Below are 22,330 nucleotides of genomic sequence, written 5' to 3'. Positions count from 1 at the left end.
CTTTATTTTATTTTATTTTCAGGTAAATAGTCAGTTGTGTGATACACAAAATGTGATTTTTCAGCTATATTTGAACGATAAGGTTTGATGGAGTTCTTCAATATTTAGAGAATGCCATTCTTATTATATCATATATTACTAAGAATATGTACTAATCTACCATTTTGGAAGGGACTTTGTATCCTTTTTTTTTATTTTGTGATTACATCCAAACTTAGAAGAGCCCAGTTACCTGCAATGACCAATCAGCTTCACTGGGGCATTAAACAGTTATGGGTTATTTTTAAGGACATTAATGTAAGGATATGTCTGTAATTTATGTTCCTTGAAAGAGAGAAAGGACATAAAACATGTAAATTTTAAAGCATCATATTTTGCAAGCAGAACTTTATTATATAATTTATTTATTTATTTAATTTAGGGAAAGCGCATATTAATAAACATTTCTGTCAATATGCCAGAGTTAACCAAGGGGCATTTTTTCATCTGCAGTCCCTGGGTAGATGTTATAATCATCCTAAGAGATCAAAGTAAAATTATATATTTACATAACATCACATACATATATTAAACAATGCATTCAATAAAATTAGTAGTCACCCCAAAAACAAATTGGTGATAAAACAATCCAAAATCAGACAAATTTAAGAACATGTGCACACATAAAAGACAAGACAGTAGCGAGGATCAGTGAGAGGAGGTTTACTCAGTGTTGACAGCTCTGATTGTCAATGAGCCATTTCTTTAATTGCGTCTTGAATAAATTATATGTGTTTTGAGTTCTGATAGTTACGGGTGTGAAGTTCCACTCAGTAGCAGCTCTAACAGAAAAAGCAGTCTGACCAAAATCGCTTTTTCAGCAAGGACAGCCATTCTGTCGTTTTGCTGCATCACTTCACTCCTGGGTGAGGTGACAACCACCTCACCATGCAGTTATCAATCACAGGGGTCCCTTAAAATAGAGCCGAAGAGGCAAAAGTAGACCCTTATTGCTGTAAGCTAAACAGATTTTTTCAACAATCTAATGTAAAAGCCTCTGCTTGGATAAAACTTTGCCCCTGGCAAGATTGGCAAAGCATGCAAAGAGTTGATCAACTGGAAATTGCATCTACATAGCGCACACACAGGAAACAATGAATGCAAAGGAGGAAAACTTAGAAGATATACTGTCTTTTGGAAAATATCCAGAGTAAGGGTGCATTGCAGTTTTGGACCCATCAGCTGGAAATTGTGTGCACAAAGGATGAACTCAACGTGCTTTGCAAAGGTAAGAAGTAAAAGCACAGTATTTTTTCATGAAAGAGTTTGTTACCCAAAAGTTTCCAACACTTAGAGAAGACTCCATGAGGGAAAGGATGAAGGTCTAAGCCTGTGGACCTTTTTAAAACTGCATGGTCAGAGAACGCGCACTGAAAAAGGTAAAGAGGTAATATAAGGTTGCGTAAGGTAACCTGCAAAAGGTTCTCCTGGTGAAAGTTCATGTTATTATTCACCAGGCTATCATTGTTCCTAAGTAAATGATCTGCTATTATTTACTTTAAAAAGACTAAAAGTCCCCCTCTGATCATCTTTTTCATCTATTTTTAAAGTGTTCCCATTGGCCTTTTAATTATGATGCCATTTTGACAAAACCTGTCATTTTTTAGGACATGGTTTCTACAGATTGGCAGAAGTTCATCTGAAATTCACCACTGAGTTGTAGGCGGGATTGTTGTCATGATTGTTGTAAGCCTGCTCACACTTCCCATCACGTCTCTGTTTACCCTCTTCAGCAAGCTTACAGCCCCAACAACAGCGTTGTTGGGGCTGTAAGCTTGGTGGGCTAGATCCCACCAGATGAGGAAAACAAAGATACACATGGATGTAACCGTCTGCAATAGGAAGCATCAGAATGGAACAGAGGAGGGAGCTTGTGGCCTGCCAATTGTAGCTTATGCATAACAACTACAAGCTTTTGTGAATTGGAATGCTCCGAAATGCAATTGTAATCCTAATTTTCTTTATATTTGCCCTTCATGTTAAAAACACCAAAAACACAATAGTCATTGGAGTGAGTCTTTAAAAAAAATATGTATTACGTGTTTTTGTTCACACGTAGTGCCCTTTTCAAGCTTAGTTGGATTTTCGTTTTATTTTGAAAATCTTTACCGGTGGAATTTGTCATCACTTCCCGCTTTACACTGCTGGACTCTTTTCTCTGCAGGGAGGAGTCGGACATTTGTTGTTTTATTAATCTGTCATGTTTGCGGGTTCTTTCTTAAGTCTTCGTATTGTTGTATTGCGTGTATCCATAATGTAGCTCGCGCATGTCTTCGACCCTCAAGCATCGATTATCAGATAAGAGTCGCCCGAACGTCGAAGGAAACAGGAAGGCGGAACAAGTAAGTTCGGGAAAGTGGCTTTCAACTCGGGCGATTTCGTCACCGTTTGAAGAGCCGTCGTAGTTCAGTCGTGCTGCCTTTTCTTTTTTTCTTTCTTGGACTTATCATGAAAAAGTTGTGTGCATTACTCGTGTGTAGCGTAAGTTAGTCAGTCTCTGTGGAGTTTTGCTGCGGTTTCAGAGCAACAGGTCGTCGGCGAACAAACTTCGTGCAGTCGTCATGTGCCCCCGTTTAATCTCTGGCTTTCATCCTGGAAAAGGAGCATAAAAGCCGCCAGTAAACCCCGAGGCGGTGGGGCATTTCAGAGAGGTGTTTAGATAAACATTTTATCGAGACTTTGTTAGATAAACGACAGGTTGAGGAATTAGTAGCCATTCCGCAACAAATTTTCCTTCGGGGTGGCATTAGTACTAGTAGTGTGAAATAGGAAATGAGTCACCATGTTTCAATTTTTACGACAGTTTCTTCCCATTTTCTTCCTTTTTTTTCTTTTTTTTTTTAAACTAAAAAGTAATAACAATCCACCCAATAGTTTTATATTAACTTTATTTAAATTAACAGTTTTTGTGCACCCAATATTAGATTGCTATCTTAATTTAAACTAATAAAACTTATATTAACAAAACTTCACATTAGTGAATAACGAGATTTTTATTACTTCTTGCCACTGTTTAAGAAATTATTTGTCATTGTTTATTGAGCTGTAAGAGCAGATTCTTTGAGTAAAAATTAAGTTTTTGATCTAAAAATGAATTCAACATGCATTGTTATTAATAATCCGCTTTTACGAAGTAAAAACTCTATACGAAGGCTTTTAATTTAGAATAAACTTGTATTTTCTAACTAAACATTGCAATCTTTTCTTTTTTTTATCATATTCAGGATCAAAGAACCTCCTGACTGACCAAGTCCAAACAAATATCAAAATACGTCAGTAACAAGTTCCCACAGGTTGTTTACACAACCTTTTTGACCTGCTTCTATTTCCACAGTAAATAATTCACCAAAAAAATTCAAATAATCAGGCGCCACCACTGACGACCATGTCCATGGCCCTGAAACAAGTCTTCAACAAAGACAGGACATTCCGGCCCAAGCGCAAGTTTGAGCCTGGAACGCAGCGCTTCGAGCTGCACAAGAAGGCCCAGGCGTCCCTGAACGCTGGCTTGGACCTGAAGCACGCCGTGCAGCTGCCCCACGGCGAGGACCTCAACGACTGGGTGGCCGTCCACGTGGTCGACTTCTTCAACCGGATCAACCTCATCTATGGCACCATCAGTGACTCCTGCACTGATCAGACCTGCCCTGTCATGTCCGGGGGCCCCAAGTATGAGTATCGCTGGCAAGACGAGCACAAGTACAAAAGGCCCACCACGCTGTCCGCCCCCAAATACATGAGCCTCCTCATGGATTGGATAGAGGTACAAATCAACAATGAGAATATCTTCCCCACTAATGTCGGTAAGTATTTAGTTTAGCCAATAATAACTTTTTTTTGTTTGTTTGTTTCTACAAAGGCAGCAGTTGCTTCTTTTTTTCCCTCCTCATACTTGAACTCGTTTGTTTTTCTAATATGTCTGAACTTTTATGGTTCTGGAGATGAACAAAATAATGTATCACTTCCTGCTCAACATTAGAAGCGACATATTTCTAAATATGAGCATCTGTTACTCAGATTCACTTCCTGCCCCACTTCCTTGATGCTCACACATCACACATGGGCGACATTTGCCGAATTAATTTGGTCAAATTCCTTCTTGATCTGGAGTTAAACTGTATTTGTGAAATTTGTTTATAGTTGTACTAATAAGATCTTTCATTTTAGAGCTTCAAAAAGAAGATGTAATAGGAGCTTTTCTTGCTGAAATCGCTTTTTTTCTTTGCTTTTTTTTTTCTTTTTCTGCTGGATCAATCCGCCCACTCGTTTTCATACATTGATACACAAAATAAGGGTGAAGTGCAACACGATTAAAGCTTTTGTTTGTGTTAGAGCGGAGCAGCACCTGAACTTCTTCTTCTCTGGGCTTTTTTTATATTCTCAGAAATTTTGTTTTAAGGTACAAAATTGTTGCAGAGAAAATAGAAGCAAGTAATTAGTTTTACATGCAATTAAAAATCACAATTAAAGCCCCAAACGGTGGGCTATTTTTTAGAACGTCTGCAAGGCCACACGCTTAAGATTAGCTGCAGTGCTACACACTGTAAGCATTTAATCTCAACATTTTTGTTGAGATATTATCTCTGTGATTGTGTGTGTGTGTGTGTGCCCTGCTGTGTGTCCCGGTAGATGACTTACCAACTGAAACGTCCAGGCAGTGGATTAATAATTGGGTCACACATGCTCAGTGAACACACAGAGCCTCTGCGTTGCTTCGCTGCAGCAGATCTCTACACGTTTTGCATTAGTCAAAGCTAAATGATGCACTTTGTTCGTCATTTGGCCCTGATATTAGGCCTTTATTTCTCAGAACTAGGTTGAGTTGGTCCGGCATTCTCGTTCCAGCTGATTCCTGACCGCATCCTTGCACATCTGGCATCCAAACTGAGCAGAGCAAAAAGATTAGCACACAAGATCGGACCTCAACGTCCAAATAAAAACCGTCGGTCCAACCGTGTTTGTTACTGTGAAGGATTGCCCTGTCTTGACCACAACTCTCCCAACCTGCTCCATTCTCAGGTACTCCCTTCCCTAAGAACTTCATGCAGGTGGCTAAGAAGATTTTATCACGTCTGTTCCGGGTGTTTGTCCACGTCTACATCCACCACTTTGACCGCGTGAGCCAGATGGGGGCTGAGGCCCACGTCAACACCTGCTACAAGCATTTCTATTACTTTGTCATTGAGTTCAACCTGATGGACCACAAAGAACTGGAGCCTCTGGTGAGTGGAGTCATTAAAGCTGAGGATGATGTCATCAAGTTGTCTGAGATCACCTTTACATAAACTGGGCATTAATATTTAATCATACAAGTAAATAAATCAAACAATGTATTTACTAATCTATCCATAATTCATAATAAATGCATTACAGTAGATAAAACCAACAAAGCGTGTTTTCCCATTCTGTATGAACTCATTATTTTTAAAATACAAATATTTTTAATGCGTCTTAGGGCATTTATTTAAGACAATCAAAGAAATCAAACAGTGCCTCTTGTGGTTTAGTTCTGTAAAACCCTTTTTTTTTTCTTTTAATTAATTTGACATAGTCTTCCCCTTTTTTTGACTAAGTTTCTTTTGAGTTGAATATTTGATATCCTTCCTAATTTTATTTATTGTTGCTTACATTTGTGATTGACAAAAGTAAACCAAGAAAACACGCAGATATAATATAAAGCTGAAACTCTGGGCACAAATGACTTTTCTCTGTAGTCGCATGTTTGTACTAAACATAGTTTTTGACATTTTCTTTTACCCGATTTCTGCTTTTAACCTGAACCTTGTTGCCAAGTGATCAATGAAGACTGAAGCTTTAGATATTTCTGATGGTTTTCTTGGATAACCAGAATTATTCTATCTATTCCTTTGACTTGATCATTTCGTATTATTCACAAAAGAATCTGACTCTAAAAATTGTGTTTTATAAAACAACAAGGAACGATACTTGCTGTGGTGTTTTCAGCAAACTTGCATCTATATTTTTTGTAGTATCTTAAACCATTAAGTTGCTTTATAAAAGATTAATAAGCTTTTTAGAGGTCCTTTTGTTTTTCAAACACTGATAAAAAGCTGTCTCCGTTTTTATCTGGGGTTGCATTGAGAGAAAATGCTGAGGTTTGCATCCCGCCGGACTGACTGGGATTGACGTTTGTTTGTTTTCTTTTTGCTGCAGAAAGAGATGACTGCTCGGATGTGCCACTGAAACTCCCCGGGACGCAGCAGCCCAGTTCATCTGTCCACCTCGAAGTCTGAATCATAGAGCAAACATTGAAGAGTCTATTTTTATATTTAAGTACTGTAATCTATTTTAGCCACATATTGTAGGTTTTAACGAAGAACCCTGTGAGCTGTTTTCTTCCTTAAAAAAAAAACATTTTCAGACTGAGCACAGTATTAAAAGCTGTATGTTTGTGTTGATGTTTTTCTATTTTATTTGAATTTTAATCATTCCAAGATGCTATCAATTTCTTTTTTTTGTTGTTTTTAAATGATTTAAACCTAGTGTGGTATCTTACTTTTTGTCCGTAAAACCAATATGTCGTTACAATAAATTGATTCTTTACTATTCCACCTCCACCTGGTCTTTTTACATTCCTGAAGTGCAGCTTTTCAGTTTGACGCATTAAAATGTGTTGACTTCATGGAATTTTATCATGACTACCATTTACATTTGAACTAAATACAGTAATGGCCAGAGGCGTGGCAACAATAGAGTGTGTGTTGTTTTACACTCTAGGCTTCCAGCCGCGTTCTCGGATGTCAAGCCGTCAGGTGTTTGTTACTGACTGGTTTGGCAGGTAGAGCCTGCATGGGACTCAGACCTCACATGATGATGAGCTCAGAGGAGCACCGTCGCATTTGCCCACAGGGTGGCAGCAGACAACAAAAACCCTCCTGCACTGACTGGGGAGCTAGAGTTGCCCTACAGCCCTAGCTCTTACGAAATGTGCCCAGTGGAGCAGTTAAAGTGGTGAAGTGGAGACCTGATTCAGGCTAAGCCGCTTATATAAGAAACAAGCCAGACTGTACTGTTGTGAAAACAGAGGGAGGTTTGTTGTGAATGAATGGGTCAGCAGCAGCACTGGATGCTTCCTAGAATAGGGTTGCTGCTCACGCTGACTTGCAGTTGTCAGTCAAAATAAACTTCAGTTTACGGATTACATCCGTTTAAAGGGACTCGAAGAGGAAAGCACAAACATTGGAAAAAGTTTCAAAAGCTTCATTTCTGAGTATTTGCAGGTGGATTTTCCACATTCATCATAGCAGGAAGACAAATACAGACTATAATAATGGTGTCACAATATGAAAACTATTGTGGATAATGCTGAATAATCCTGTTTTAAAGCCAAAGTCTTCCTTGTAGCACTTTAAAAGTGAAAATGATGCTTTTCTTTTTCCAGTAGGGTGTTTCTGATGTCATATTTCATCATATATTATTAAAGAGTGTCTAATGTTCGGCCCTCAGGTTTTTATAAAGGAGGGCAGCAGTTCAGAACAACATTCACAGCTGAATACAGGTGAAAATGCGAGTAAATGAGTCTATTTTACCGCTTAAACCAGATCATTATGAGCTCTATGAGTTTACATGAAAACACCCTCTAAAGAGCACGTTGCAGCGAATTGCGCCATATTGCCTTTTATTACTGTTGTGCTGCACTTTGTGCAGGCTTGCATATGGGGATTACAAAATCACATTTGCTTTCGCAAACTGAAGAAAATCCATTACCAAAAACACCTTACCACAGCAAATACATTCAATTGTGTCACGTCACAACACAAGTTTTGAAAAAATAAGAGGCAGTGAGCAGTGGTGAAATCATATTTTTATTAGATTATAAACTTGTTTTATATTACCTGGGATTTCTGACTGATCCTCATTTTCAAAATGTTTAAATCGGATATTTTTTCCCTAACAAACTTGGGATTGGGTTTATCTTTTTAGTCTTAGAAATGTTTTTACTTTCATTTACAGCAACTTCCCTCTGGACACACTTCGTTTAAAAAATAACTAAGTTGACTCTACGGTGCTCTGAAAGATTTTAATAGGGTCATCTCAGTGTACTTGAAGGTGAAGCAGAGCAGAAGGTACATTCCCACTTGGACATCCCCTGTTTAAATATAATCCATCACTTGATCACACCCAGTGGCATGCCCAAGGCTGTTAATGTAAAGATTCGACTGTTATGCATTTCTGGAAGTATGTTTACTACCAAAATACTAGTTCTAATCCATTAGAAGACATAAAACTTTTGACATATTTCCATATTTTTGAAAAACCTAACATGATGAAACAAGCTGCTTGTGTAGCATCACCAACCGGAAAGGCCTCTCCGCCCTCTGAAACCTGATCCTCTCACAGGATTGTCTTTCCACTCCCGCTCCTCAGTCAGTGACTTCCTCTCAGCACTGTGTTCTGGCAGCATGTGCTATGCCTGTTACGTGTCAGATGAGCTGTGTGCAGCCCGCCTTTTGCCCCCTCCCTTCTGTTTTTCTCTCCTGGAATGTACCGGAGAGCCTCGAAGGGCTCTGCACTTCCAAAATGTGAGGGGAAGCACGGCCAGGAGCCATCGAGCAAAGGGAGGAAGTGCAGGCCGCAGCCAGGCAGAGTGACGCATGTCCAGCTTTGTTTTTGTACGGCAACGTCTGCACACTGTTTTGATGGTACAGTGAGATTATTTACACAGTGGAAGAAAGAAGGGTTTGGGAGATAATGTGTATCAGCATGTACACACCCATTACGGTTTGGTGGCTCTATGCCTCATGGCACTGCACAGTGTAGACATAAAATGATCATTATTTTAGTTTTAGTGTGAGGATATTTTATAAGGGAGGCCAAGGCGCACAAACAAGAATCAACAAAGCAGAACATGTACTATTCAAATTTGCAGCTTTTTAACTGAAAGCATACTTTTTGGTTGAAATCAAAACAAATAGATATCAAGGTGTAGTTGAAAATTAAACACAGTTAAAGAAAAGATGATAAAACTGTAAAAAAAAAATTTGGAAATATGTTCTGCAAAAAGTTGTTTTGAAATTAAAAGGAGACAAACTTTGGAAAAATGTGAACTTTCAGCTGTTTTTCCCAAGTATTTAAAAGTACAAATCTGAATGTGGTTATGTAACAGAGAATGTGAAAAGGGTTTCCCAAAGTACAAGTTCAACGGAGCAAAAGCAGAACAATTTTGCGAAACCTTTGGCAAGTCTGTGTGAAAGCAGTTTCGGTCAGGAAATTTTCCCCTAAACGTATCCATTAGTCCCAGACGTTATGTTTGCTTCCTTTTGGATTAGGGGAGCTTTATTTTGTTTTTGTTTTTTTCATCTGAGAAGTTGCACTCAGTGGCACTACAAACTTGCAACTTAAGAAAAGTATGTAAACTATTGAAACAGTGTAAGACAGAGGCTCGCCGATCGCTTGGCTTTTGACACGTGCTATTTAAACGTGCCTGAGATGAAGTTTGTGAATGCATGTACATGTTTGACTGATGCAATTCTTCCCCCATAAAGCTGTGCAGAAATAAAAAAATTTTAAAAAACTGACAAAAACTACCTCCTGATAATATAGGTTTTAAGATGGCGGGATGTATTTGTTTTTCTTTTGTTGTCAAAAAGGCCTTTAAACTCAAGGCTTAACAAGAAATTGTGCTTAATTTTCAGTAAATACATTTTTTTTTTTACTTTAAGAATGAGCAGCTGTGGATAATTATGACAACCAATGAGAAAATGAGACACACTTTTGCTGTATCCCATTTCAAGTAGCATCAAAATAAAGAAAACATCCTGAATTTCGGAGCGATTTACATCTCACGTCACGTGTGTTGTTGTAGTGTAGCAAAATGCATGTGTCAGCCCATTCCTCTTCGATTTGCCCTGTAGTAACTCGGGGCCCACCCACTGCCCGTCTAAGTGAGATCTTGTTTGCTGCGAAAGCTTCAACTACACTGTGTGCTCTTGGCAAAAGAGGGTGACCCAAACACTTATGTAACATTTGGTACCATTAGATTTATGTTTAAGACGTGAGAGGGGAAAAGAGGAGAGGACTGAGGAGAAAGACAGAAAGCCCTTTGTCACAAACAACAACAAGATTACAGCAAGAGTACAAATGGGGATGGGGGAATATTTGCTCAGTTTGATTGGGAGCCACATACATAAAGACATAGTTAAAAAAAACAAATTTAATTCTATTTGGTGGTAAACTAGAACAACGATTCTTGCTCTTCTGTTGAGAAAAAAGAAAAACATTTGGTAAACAAACAGCAAAAATGTGTGAAATCTCCTCTGATGTTTCCCAGCCACAGTTCTATTTAGTATCTGGTAATATTACAATTACATGCAAGGGTTCTTTTTGCAATATTGCTATGGCATCTCACAATTAGAAGCCAAGAGAAGACTTATGGTTTGCTTTAGCGAGTTCCTAGATTCCTTTCATTATCACGAACATGGCAAGATGTCACTACACTCATAGGAAGAATCTTTTCATCGGGCTTTCAAATATTCCTGCTCGTGTCCCCATTTTTCACAGAACATAGAATTACAACTGGTTTGCTAAGACTCCTCTCTGTCACACTCCTAGCTGATGTGATTCCATGCATCTTATACAGATTCTCCTGCAGTAAACCTCTGAAAACCAATTACGCAAAATGCTCTAAATGTGTAATCACATGAAAAAGACTGAAGTTATTGTTCAAGTTTTTCATTGAACAGTGTTGCCACATAAATAGGAAACACCTGAGAAACAACGGCTGTCTTGTATTTTCTGCTTTGTGGCAAAATGTACACAGAAATTGTAAATAGGGGACTTGTTCAGAAATGTCAGTTCAATCACTTTAACAGACTTAAAACTTGATTTTGACTTATCAAAAACAACATGGGCATGTTTGGAATTTGGTAATCTTTGTGTCAGTTTGACCTCTCAGTCTGCATTTCATTAAGATGTCTGGAAGTTGCATTAGCCTTTAGCAAAACCAAAAGTATATGTCTCCTTTTATTATAACAGAGTGCAAGACAGGTCAGAAAAGTAAGCACTGGTGTAATGTGCATAAAGGAAAATTAGATAAAGTTTCATTCTATGTGTGTATAATTTTCTCATTTCACAGAAAATGAGAGGTGGAGTTGTGTTTATTTAGATAAACTGTGTTAAAAAACCTAACTTTTGTTTTATTATGAAATAAATGTTTTCAATCAAATATTCCTGCTTTGCTGCAAACCCTAAAAACACAGCCATGGTGCTGACTGTGCGGCTGTGCACGTACCCAACATATCATGTTAGCTGGGAGGCCTCTGAAACAAAGCAGAGCTCACTTGGTCAAGTTCCAATTCGCGTGGAGGATACATTTGTTCAAAACGCATGTCCTAAAACATCCCCAAAAATGCACATTTGACCTTAGAAGTATTAAAGGGTTTTGAAAATAGTTAAGTATTGTTTATATTAGAGGTGAACCAAGTGAATTGGCGGTTTCATCCTCTTTTGTTCGGCGGAGGTCACAACTATCAACAAGAAATGGAACCTTGCCACAACATGTCCTTTTCTAGAAGACACGTGATGCCTCCAGTCTGCCAGTGACGCGGCCCCAAGGAAGGCGGAGTCAACCTGAGCTTATAAAAACACCCACGCTGTGATTTTCCAGCCACCTTCCACGCACTACCCATCTGGCAAAACCTCCCCTTAACCGCCCTCTGCGGCTGTTGGAGCAGTGAGGCAAAAACAACGACGCTAACTCTGGAGCTATAAAAGTAGCAACGGGGTAAGTAGGACAAAGTCCCCTTTTTGCTGTGTTTTTGTTGTTGCATATTTTGCTTTGAGAGTGTGGTTCTAACGGGCACCTATTATTATTCTTTTGTGTTGTAGCATTGAAAGTCGCGTGCGCTGGTAGTTAGCTCATGGATGTTAGCCTCCCTGCGGCGGTGCTAGTTGTCTTTAATTGTTTGTTCACAGCGGGGCTTCTTGCCACATTTTAATGTTTTCTAAACTGGAGTTTTTCTTTATATATTCTTTTGATTTTATTTGAACTAAGTTGTTGTATTTGCTGAATTGACGTGCGAAAATGAGCCATTTGTGGGCGTTATTTTTGAGTCACGCCTACTAAGGTGTTTTTACTTTAATATAGTTGAAGCTCGTTTTTTAGGTATGTTTTTATGGTTTTGTGTGCTTTGGTGAATTCGCTTCAGTAATCTGCGTGTTTGGTAACGTTACGACGTGTTTGTATTCCTAGGGCTCCCGTTTAAAGCGCCGCAGCGCAGTGTCATCCACCGCCACTCTCTCTGAAACGGCTGTCTGTTTCTGAGAAGTGCTCACTAATACTCCGGAAAACCACCGCCGCCGCACATCCACCGAGGAAAAATTACCAACCCAAAAGCAAAAATGGTGCAAAACAAGATAACCGAAGTCACTGGATTCCACCGCTCTTTCAAGGTGAACTCTTGATTATTTTATTTACCTTAAGGGAAGAGGCTCATGCTTTCTTATTAGGTTTCAATGCCTCTAGGAACTGAGGACTGTTTCCAGACCACGTTTGTCAGCATGTTTTATAGGTCGTTGCTTGTCTATATTTAAAGACATCTGTTGCTGTCCCACATGTTATTGCTGACTTGTGGCCTTATGGCACGTGTTTGTGCCGCACTGAAGAGTCAAACATTAACACATCAGAAGAGATTTGGCAAAAATGTTATCTTTAGATGGGATTTAATCGTAGTTTCTTTCTTGGTATGAATGTACTTTGATTTCCCACTTGCAGAAAGTGGCTTTACTAACTTCTGTAAAGGTATTTACATTTGCGAAGTGAAACTTTATTATTTATTTTTCAGGGTCAAAACCCGTTTGAATCAGACGATTTCACCAAGAATGGATCCCATCTTCTTGATTCATCATTTAATTTTGATTCCTCCCCAAGACACGGTGAGTATATTGGGTTGGGTTTTATCTATTAAGATGCTTTGTGGCCTTTTTTTTTCCCTTTGCAAACCGTGAGCCTAAAGCATATTCCTTCTTGTTTTTGTTTGGGTTCTCCTTCAATTATTATTTCTGCTCATTCCTTGGCAGACATGCCTTCCAGTCAGCCTATTGATATTCCTGATGCCAAGAAGAGAAACAAAAAGAAGAAGCGTTGCCGAGCAACTGACAGTTTCTCTGGACGATTTGAGGGTATGGGCTTTTTTCATTTCTAACACTTTCAAGGCAGATAATTTTAAGTAAATTGCATCAAAACCAAAACTTTCTAACGCCCCCCTCCACTTTTTTCTTTTTAACCACAGATGTCTACAGGCTCCAAGATGAGGTATTGGGTGAGGGCGCTTATGCCAGAGTGCAAACATGCATCAGTCTCATCACCAACAAAGAATATGCCGTTAAGGTAATTCACTGCAATACATGTCTCAGTGCTTCCTCCTTTTACGCTGCGGTGGTATTGTAGTGCATCAGTTGTCTGGAAGTTGTCTGTGCAGCTTCTGCACTCTTCCAGCGAACTACTTTAGTGATTGTTATCGGAAACTTCCTCTTCACTGTCTTGGTGAGGAGCCTATCAGAGACTTGAAAAGAACACACCCCCACCCCCCTTTCTTTAGTTTTATTGCCTGTAGAGGACGCTGGTTGTGAGAACATTATGTTCTTCTAACTGTTCAAAAACAAAAACCCACAAAGTAAGGAGGAGCCGGGGGTGAGGGTTGTGACCCGGGGTGTTGACACTGCTTTGTTCTCTCTCCTCAGTATTAGGTTTTTGCTTTGGTAGAGGTTGATGTGCGTGCATGTTGGGACTACTGAGTTTCCAAAACTTTTACTACTTCACTAAAATCACTCAAATTTTCTTTTAGTCAAAATAATATAATCTTACTTTTGCCCAAGTTGCTTTGTCACCATTTTAGAAGAATTTTGCACTGCCATGTGCTTTGTTTGGTTAAGTCTTGTATTTACTTTTTTGCAAGAGGGCATAAAAGTTGGAGGTTGATGAAGGGTTCAGACAGCTCCAGATGTCCCGACTTCCCCTCCCCCCCCCCAGACATGGTTGTCGGGGGCTGTTGCCTCCAGTCTCATATTGCAGTTGCAACAAAAGCTGGGGCCGAGCAAATGGTGTATTGTTGTCCCGTCTGTGAGCCCTTCTTTTGTCGTGAAGGTTTCATTTCTTATCCCAGGGTTGTTTTTGACCCTGGATTTTTAGCTAATATGTTGCTTGTCATGCCTGCACTGGTGGGACATTTGCCTGTCTGTTTTTTTTCTGTTTTGTTTTTCATATGTTTTTGTGCTCAGCAAAATATGCATTGGCAGAGGGACTAGTTATCCTGCTGACTGTTCGGGTTGGAGCAGTACACAGGCTTTTTTTTTGCTGTTCAAGGGCCCCTTTCTTTGCTTTAATCCTAGACACACATTACAACTTTGGGCTCACTCGCCTTCAATACTAGCTGTAATCCAGCTACCAGGAACTGAGGCATGTGTAGTATCCCAATCAGACAAAAACCAACCAGAACTGGAAAATTCAGGTTTGCCGTAGTGTCAACAGGTTATCTCAGTCATTCTGGGAAGCTTAAAGTTTATTTCGAATCCCCAGCCTACAAGTTTACATTTACATTCCTCTTTGGAAACTATTTTGGAGTGGCTCACAGGACATTCTGGGACCCTTGTCCCCCACTAAGAGCCCTTAAAACTTTAAAAAGCATCACACATCAGAGGCTCTATAAATAGATTTCTTTCCCGCTGTTATATTTTTGATTGAGCGGTGCTATGGAGAGCCAAGTGTTTTTGCAGTTGCATAGTTATGATAAAGCAAAATGGGAACACGATGACTGTTGTGCTTTGATTGTTTGTCTGGATTTGCACAAATGTATCAATAATTAAGTTTCTCTTGCGTTCCAGATCATTGAAAAAGGACCAGGACACAGCCGCAGCCGTGTCTTTCGAGAAGTTGAGATGCTCTATCAGTGCCAGGGTCACAGGTAATGTCCTGCTATCTTAAGATATGCTACATGGTGATAAAACAGCACTTAACCAAAATGTTTGCTCCTCTAATCTGTAGTTTTCTAACCTGTCTTGCATCCCTTTATTGTCTGCAGGAATATTCTGGAGCTGGTGGAGTTCTTTGAGGAAGAAGACAAATTCTACTTGGTGTTTGAAAAGCTCAGAGGAGGTTGGTGCATTTTAGCTTCACTTGTTGCACTTCCCCCTTAAATAGTTGTTTAAAATCATGTCTTGAAATGCCTGTTCTTGTCACTTTCATTTTTGATCAGGGTCAGTATTGGCACAGATTCACAAGAGGCAGCGCTTCAGTGAGCAGGAAGCCAGCGTTATTGTTCATGACATCGCCAGTGCTCTGGATTTCCTGCACAACAAAGGTAGGAAACTTTTTTTGCCTGAAACTATTTTTAACAGAGCAACCACAGTAATGAGCAGCTCTTGTGATTTTTTTCTACCACAGTTTTTGTTCTTAAAAAATGCCAGGGCTAATAAAATAAGCACATTTATAATTTATTTAAAAACTAGCATTGCTAACTTCACATAACATTTCTTTCAGGAATGGCGCATCGAGATTTGAAGCCTGAAAATATCCTCTGTGAAAGCGCAGACAAGGTTTGTTTACTGTCATCACTATGGTCATAAACTTTTTAAACTTTACCAGGTCTGCATTTAGTGTTGGAAAGAATCTGTCCAAAATTGATAAGATTTTTTTTTTTTTGTTGCAGATATCACCAGTCAAGATATGCGACTTTGACTTGGGTAGTGGGATCAAGTTAAACAGTGATAGTTCACCAATCTCCACCCCTGAACTGCTCACTCCTGTAAGTCAACCATTATTCTTAAATGTTTTTTTTGGGTTTTTAACACTGTATTTTAAACAAGTTTTCTTTTTTTCCTGTGATGCTTTATGTACATTTTAATCTGTAAAACCATAACTTTATGAAGTTCTGCTTAGTAGTTGCTAGTTTTGTCATTTTCAGTGGACGCCAACAAAGAAAACGTGTCCTTTTTTATTATACCAAATATGTACACACATTTCAATCTTTGGTTTCAACACTACAAAGAAACGGCTCTTAATGTCCAGTGAAGCAAGATGTTGTGCTATAAATACAATGTGTGTGATGGAAGGGAACAGGTGAAGGATCTGTTTGGTGAGCAGGAATGTAGGGGGGGGGGCAATAGGGGTTCCAATAACAATGACTTTGTTTTTACAAATGTAGCATTTCTTCAGATTTAATAAGTGAGCACACATGGTCATCTTTTATCTATTTTAGCACTCAATTATCATTGGCTCTGTGGCAATTTATTAGAAATAATTTTTGCTAGTTTGTTTTTGAAGTAAAGGTCAAGCCATGAATAGTTTGATTTAAAAGCTTCTATTTTGGTAGAGCATTCTGTTATTGGTTACTGTGAAGGGATAAACACACATTTCACCATTTGTTTTTGAGAGAATCAGAGCTCTGGTTCAGGTCTGGCTGGTGGCCCCCACTGCCCTGATGCTAGTGTCTGTTCTGCTTTGTTTTTCATACAATGCCTGTGCATAAGCCACGTTCTCGAAACTTGCCCCCTCCCAGCTAGCAACTGATCTGTGATTGGCCAGACCAGTGGGCGGGGGAGGGCAATTGGGTGGGATTACTACTCAGTGCAGTCATGCGTTTTGGCTTGTTTTTCTTCCTGATAACAGTACCCAGTTATCTGATTTTCACTTGCTGGTTGGCATTTGTACCCTGCTCCCACATTCCTTCAGCTACTGTTGCACATTGTACTTATGTCTATTTGATACCAGTTATTGTTTGTTCAATACTTCCACTGAGTTTCTTTAAGTTTGCTGCATTGAGAAGAACTAAAGAGAGGGATTTTTGTTGAAGAAAAAATAGATACTGGTTTTCATATGGTGCTACAGTCAGATTGTCTTGCAGCAGCTAAACTAGAACATGATGACTTCGCACAAAAGCTGTTCTGTTGATGCAAGGGCAACCACATGACTGAACAGGTCTTCCTGCACAGATAATCCTGTCGTTTACAGTGGAGGTGTGTCTGCAGTGGTGTCACTATGGTCTGACTAGTCACATGGTTTCAGGAAAGCCCCAGGTTGCAATACCAATGACGCCTGCAGCACCTGCAGCTGATCAGCAGATAACTGTGGCTTACAGGAAGGTGTTCAGGAAATCTTGTACATTCTGTTTCTGGTTAAGTTTATCTTTAGTTTCTTCACAAGTCTATGGTTACTTTTTCTGTTTCCTTTCTATTTAACTTGTTTTGTCAGATTAGTCTGAGTATACTTCCTAGTCTGAACATATAGATTTAAAGACCCACTCTGATGAAAATTGTGTTTTTAACATGTTGTGGCATTTTTTTCATGATGGCCAAAGGATGTCATCAAATCGCATTTCCAAGTATTTCTTTATTCATTCTCTTGTGAATAATGAGCATATTTAAAAAAAAATGCTGTGATGTAGACCACAAGCTCTCTCCTCTGCTCCATTCTGATGCATCCACTTGCAGACAAATGGATCATGTTTGTCTAGAGTTTCCTTGTCCGAGCTGGAATCTGGCTCAGCTTTACGGGCGCATGGCTCAAATATTGTGGGCCATTAGTTGGGTTGGGGTTGTAAGCTGGCAAGAGGGTGTGTAAAAGGCCGTGTAACCGGAAATGGGATTGGGTTGCTGCCACAACTCTAAAGAAAACTTACAGCATACTGCTGCTCTGCAAAAACTATGTCCTAGAAAACTGTACTTTTTCTTCTTTTTTTTTTTTTTTTTTTTTGGACAATGAAGGACAGAATCTGTTTAAGGAGGAATGCTTATACAGTAGGTCAAAAGATGATTGGAGTGGGTCTTTAATTATTGCAATTGCTATACTGTGGTTTTTAGTAAATGTCGCAGGAAGTAAAGCTCCAAACATGTTGATGGTGAGCGTGTGGGGGGTTGGGGAGCCCTGGACTGAAACGCCTTTGAGATTCCTGTGCAGTGGAATCGACTGCAAAGAAGTGCAGCAGGGTGAGGGCAGAGAATAGTCCATGATGCATCAGTGCTCGCTGTTTTAAAACAATTTTTTTTCTGGACAAATATTAGATACTTAAAGTATCAAAGGAAAGAATTCAACAAATATGATGCTGTTTTTAGATTTCAAATAAAATCCTCAAATCTGTTTACATTTAATGTAGAGTATTTACCAGTTATGTAACTTGGCAGGAGCAAAATCTTTTTTCTGGCTGCTGTACAGCCTGTCCTTTGTCCTGTTTAGCATTTGACCTAATTATTTTAACTAGTCTCTTGTCAGAGCTGTTTATGCTAGTCTTCACTCTGAAAAGGTTTAGACCAATGACCACCAAGACTGGAATGTTATGGCCTCCAGGCTCAGATGTATGGTAGTTTTTGTATTTAATGCAACACAGATGAGTTGCATGTGATTGCCCCCACAACAGCCCCTCTGCTTTTGAACAGACCCCAGTCTGTAAGTCCCCTACATGATATCAGCTGACTGGAGTGAGGCAGCAGCTGATGGTGTTTCTTTTGAGTTGTTTATCTTTATTGGTGGGCCTTTTTTTTTCCTTCTCTTTTCTTTCCCCCCTCCTAAATACTTATGAAGCCTTCCTTCTTTCAGTGTGGCTCAGCAGAGTACATGGCACCTGAGGTAGTTGAGGCCTTCAGTGAAGAGGCTACAATCTATGACAAGCGCTGTGACCTCTGGAGCCTGGGAGTCATCCTCTACATCATGCTCAGTGGCTATCCGCCCTTTGTCGGCCGCTGCGGCAGAGACTGTGGCTGGGAATTTGGAGAACCGTGTCACACCTGCCAGGTAATGAATGCATCCTGAAAAGAGGGTTACCCCAAAAAAAGTTCACTTCTCCCATCCGGCTGGGGTAACTGATAAATCTGTCCAATTTCAGAACACTCTGTTTGAAAGTATTCAAGAGGGAAAGTATGATTTTCCAGAGAAGGAATGGGCTCACATTTCCTCAAGTGCCAAAGACCTGATATCCAAACTTCTGGTTCGGGATGCCAAAAACCGCCTCAGTGCCAGGCAGGTGCTGCAGCACCCCTGGGTGCAAGGGGTGAGTAAATATTTAAAGCCCCCTCTGTCATACACACACATCATTCTGAACTTTGTGTCTAATGAGCCAACTTTACTCACCTTTAGGGTGCATCTGATGCTTTATCAACATCCATCTTACATCAGAGGTGAGAAAATGGCAAAGCTCTTGATGTCTTTCCTATTTTATTTAAGGATTATGTTCTTATGGACAATTGGACGCTAAAGGTTGAAGTTGGATGCTTAGCCTCTAATTGGAGTCATTTCCTCCATTTTCATCATAAACTGACAGAATCCTTCTCCATTTCCTACTTCAGATTCGTTGACTCTCTCTTTCCCCCCTCTCCTACAGAAGCAGCTGTACCAGAGATCTGACATTTTTTGCTGACAAAGCCATGGCTGTGAACCGACAGCTGGCTGAACAGGATGGCATGGAAGATCAGCAGCAGCAGGAAGCTCCATTTGTGGTGACTGCTTCTGGCTCTTCTGTGCACCTCTCCCCTCCTTCCAACTCCCAGCTGGCCAGGCGCAGGCAGCGGAGCAGCCAGCCTAAAGGCGGGCCCGTTTCTGCTGCGGAGCTACGTCAACTCCTGGCCCCTCTAGTCATCGTTGGAGACTGTGCTTGAACTTGTGTCAACCTGGAATCCCAGCCCTTCTTTACAGGTTCAGATCAGTGACGACATTGAGACTCCTCTCCCAGTAATGGTTCCTCTGACTTTAGCTGGCCTTGGTCCCTCTGCAATTTAGGCTTTTATTGCCGAGCTGCGAAGGGAGAAGCTGCTTGCAGCTCTTTTTCAAAATGCCTTCTGCCCTTATGCAGCACTTTGAAAGCACATCAGCACATGTCCTGCGTAAAGCAATGTGCACATTCAGGTTTGGAAGGAGGGCCAGTTGATTGCTTTGCCCCCCCCCCCCCCCCCCCCCCCCCCCCGGGTCACAACATTTATCTTGAAACTAAGCTCCAACACCAAAGGACTAACTGTTCTGCTGCTCCCATGTTACAGCTGGATCCACTGTGAATTAAGTTACTGGAATGTTCTCTCTGCCTGTATGTAAATGCATGAATGACTGGTCTGCAGATGCATACAAGCTTATGCAATATGCCAAGATGAAGGCTGTGTGGAAAAGGTTTTGGTGTTTAGGAGGGGGGGGTTGAAAGAGCTGTGAGCCGCTGCTGTCCGTGCCTGGTGTGGTCCATCATGTGGCTGGGGACTGCTCTAAAGATTTTCTGTTAAAACTGCATTTAAGATGAATTCCTCACATCTGAGCCTCTTGTGATGTCCGAGACGGAACGTGCACTCATCTTGTTTAGTGGCCATGCACTTAATGCTTCAAGAGAAAACAATACTCACCTATTGCATACCACCAATAACTAATTCATTTTTTTATTTTTAAGCCATAAATGCCAAACCATTTATGGTCCCAGAAGCAAAGTCTTACTGTAAAAGTCTTTGGTTGTAAACAGCCACCCAGAAACAAAGACTTCAGGATATGAAGCTTGTATTTCTGCTGGGGTCATCCAGGCGAATGTATGATGTAAACTTGGGTCAGTGTTACTTTCATTGTAGACGATCTGTCCCTTTGCAAACATTTATATAGTTTATTTTTTTGTATATTTTTTTTATTTTTTTTTTTCCCTCTGACATTTCTGCAAAAGTTTAACCTGAACCATTTTTTTTTTTTTTTTTTTTTTTTGGAGTAAAGGTTAGAACTCCTGGTAACGGGGTTTGAAAAGCACATTTTGGGCACTGTGACCAGAGTAATTTGTTGATCAAATACATTTGCGACTTATTTGGAGCACATACTTGTAGGTGGTATTTTTTTCCTTTGAGATGCACCTTCCAGAAAAATTCTCACACGTTTAGAGGCTGAAATGTTTCCAACTAAAATGGGATCCGGGGGGGGCGGCAAGAATGAAAAAGGGATGAACATTCCACAACTCTGCATTTAGTTGTATTTATAAGTTTACTTTGTTTTAAAAACTCCATTTTAATGTGCCACTTTTTTTTTTTTTTTTTTTTTTTTTTTTTTTTTTTAAAAACCGCTGTTGATAAGCTTTCATTTTTCTGTATGGTGACAGTCATGCAGGTGCTGTTCAGGTGAAACATCAGATATTTTACTTAAGTTCTTGGTGTACTTTATATTTTTTGGAGCTGGAGCGTTTATGCCCAGTGAAGGTGATTTTTTTTTTTTTTTTTTTTTTTTTTTTTTTTTTCAGTTTTTAATTTTTTTTTTATATAAATAAGAGTTGGCAATAATCTTTGTCATAAAGATCACTCTGCAACTGACAGGTGATGGACTGGTGAGGTTTTTGATTTGTGGCCACCTCACCAAAGAAGCTTTAAAGTCAGGATGGCGAGACGGTGATGTCACCGATCAATGCGCAGAGGGGAAACTTCTGATTGTCCATGTCCTGTTGCTGGCACTGCAGCAGTGGTACTCTGGAAATGGTGTCCCAGGCGCCATTCTGCTGGTTAAAGGACACTGTAATAGTTCAAAAAATACCTTCCAACAGATGCATCATTATGAAGTTTAATGTCTTATAATAAGACTTACTTGAATTTGTGTATGCAGCTGTTTTATTTTTTTTCTCCAGTTTTGGAAACTTGTACCTTTAAATTTAAAGCATTAAGCTGGTGATCAAGGCAATCTTGGGGGTTTCAAAGATGCCCCTAAAAAAAACTCAGTATTTTTTTTTTAGCTTCATACAAGTTTGTCCCTACTTTCTGATGGGGTTCGATACTGGAAACGCACAGATTTTGGCCACATTCTAATATCTTCACGTATTGGAAGTTCTTTCTTTGGTCATTAGCATTTCTGTCACAGGGCAGACATTTTTAGACTGCCTTTTATTTGGGAAAGTGGGACACTTTTTTTTTATTTTTAAAATTTTTTTTTTAATTATGTCTCCTTGAAGTAACAAGTGTTTCAACTGTCATTTACTCAAACTGGTGGTACATGAACCTTCCCAGTTTGACAGTAGCCCACAGGCAAGGCATTTTCAACCCAGCAAAGTAGATGAAATGTTCAAATCTCTTCAGTGTGGTGTTGGGCTACACTCTGGTCCTCTCCAGCATATTTTTGAGCTGATGCCTGTTTGTAACACTGAAACTGCCCCGAGCCGTGGCTGTTTAGGGGGAGAATTTACAAAAATAATTCAAATACAGAAATATTTTTGATTTAAAATAAGCACTTTACTGTACCATGTGAATGATTGCAGTTCATGCAAAGCAAAACTGATACGTTGACAAAGAATTTTGTATTGCTTTTTTGTAAAAAAAGAGAAGAAAAAAAATAAAAATACTTTAAAATTCA

The 22,330-nt window shown here is 39.7% G+C and overlaps 2 protein-coding genes across 4 annotated transcripts; both read left to right on the top strand.

Moving 5' to 3' along the window:
* Positions 1–2,047: 2,047 nt before the first annotated feature.
* Positions 2,048–6,611, top strand: mob3a (MOB kinase activator 3A). Of its 3 annotated transcripts, none has more exons than XM_004067938.5 (4): positions 2,048–2,381; positions 3,264–3,842; positions 5,059–5,261; positions 6,214–6,611. In XM_004067938.5, the coding sequence occupies exons 2-4, from the start codon at positions 3,425–3,427 to the stop codon at positions 6,241–6,243; spliced, it is 651 nt and encodes a 216-aa protein (XP_004067986.1). In that variant the 5' UTR covers positions 2,048–2,381; positions 3,264–3,424; the 3' UTR covers positions 6,244–6,611. The 3 variants fall into 3 exon arrangements, with proteins under 3 accessions (XP_004067986.1, XP_078802038.1, XP_078802037.1); XM_078945912.1 differs by having other exon boundaries at positions 2,185–2,381; positions 3,374–3,842; XM_078945911.1 differs by lacking the exon at positions 2,048–2,381 and adding an exon at positions 2,548–2,690.
* Positions 6,612–11,570: 4,959 nt separating this feature from the next.
* mknk2b (MAPK interacting serine/threonine kinase 2b) lies at positions 11,571–22,330 on the top strand. The gene is made up of 14 exons (XM_023954291.2): positions 11,571–11,782; positions 12,251–12,450; positions 12,843–12,933; positions 13,078–13,179; positions 13,290–13,387; positions 14,881–14,960; positions 15,078–15,151; positions 15,252–15,356; positions 15,536–15,591; positions 15,705–15,800; positions 18,587–18,781; positions 18,873–19,037; positions 19,124–19,164; positions 19,368–22,330. Exons 2-14 carry the CDS (start codon positions 12,400–12,402, stop codon positions 19,639–19,641), a joined length of 1,428 nt encoding a protein of 475 aa, XP_023810059.1. The 5' UTR covers positions 11,571–11,782; positions 12,251–12,399; the 3' UTR covers positions 19,642–22,330.

This window comes from Oryzias latipes, chromosome 4 (genome assembly GCF_053564925.1).
Source record: "Oryzias latipes strain Hd-rR chromosome 4, Olatipes_Hd-rR_3.1".
NCBI lineage: Eukaryota > Metazoa > Chordata > Actinopteri > Beloniformes > Adrianichthyidae > Oryzias > Oryzias latipes.
The sequence above is the reverse complement of the archived record's forward strand: the minus strand, read 5'-3'. Positions and strand labels throughout refer to the sequence as shown.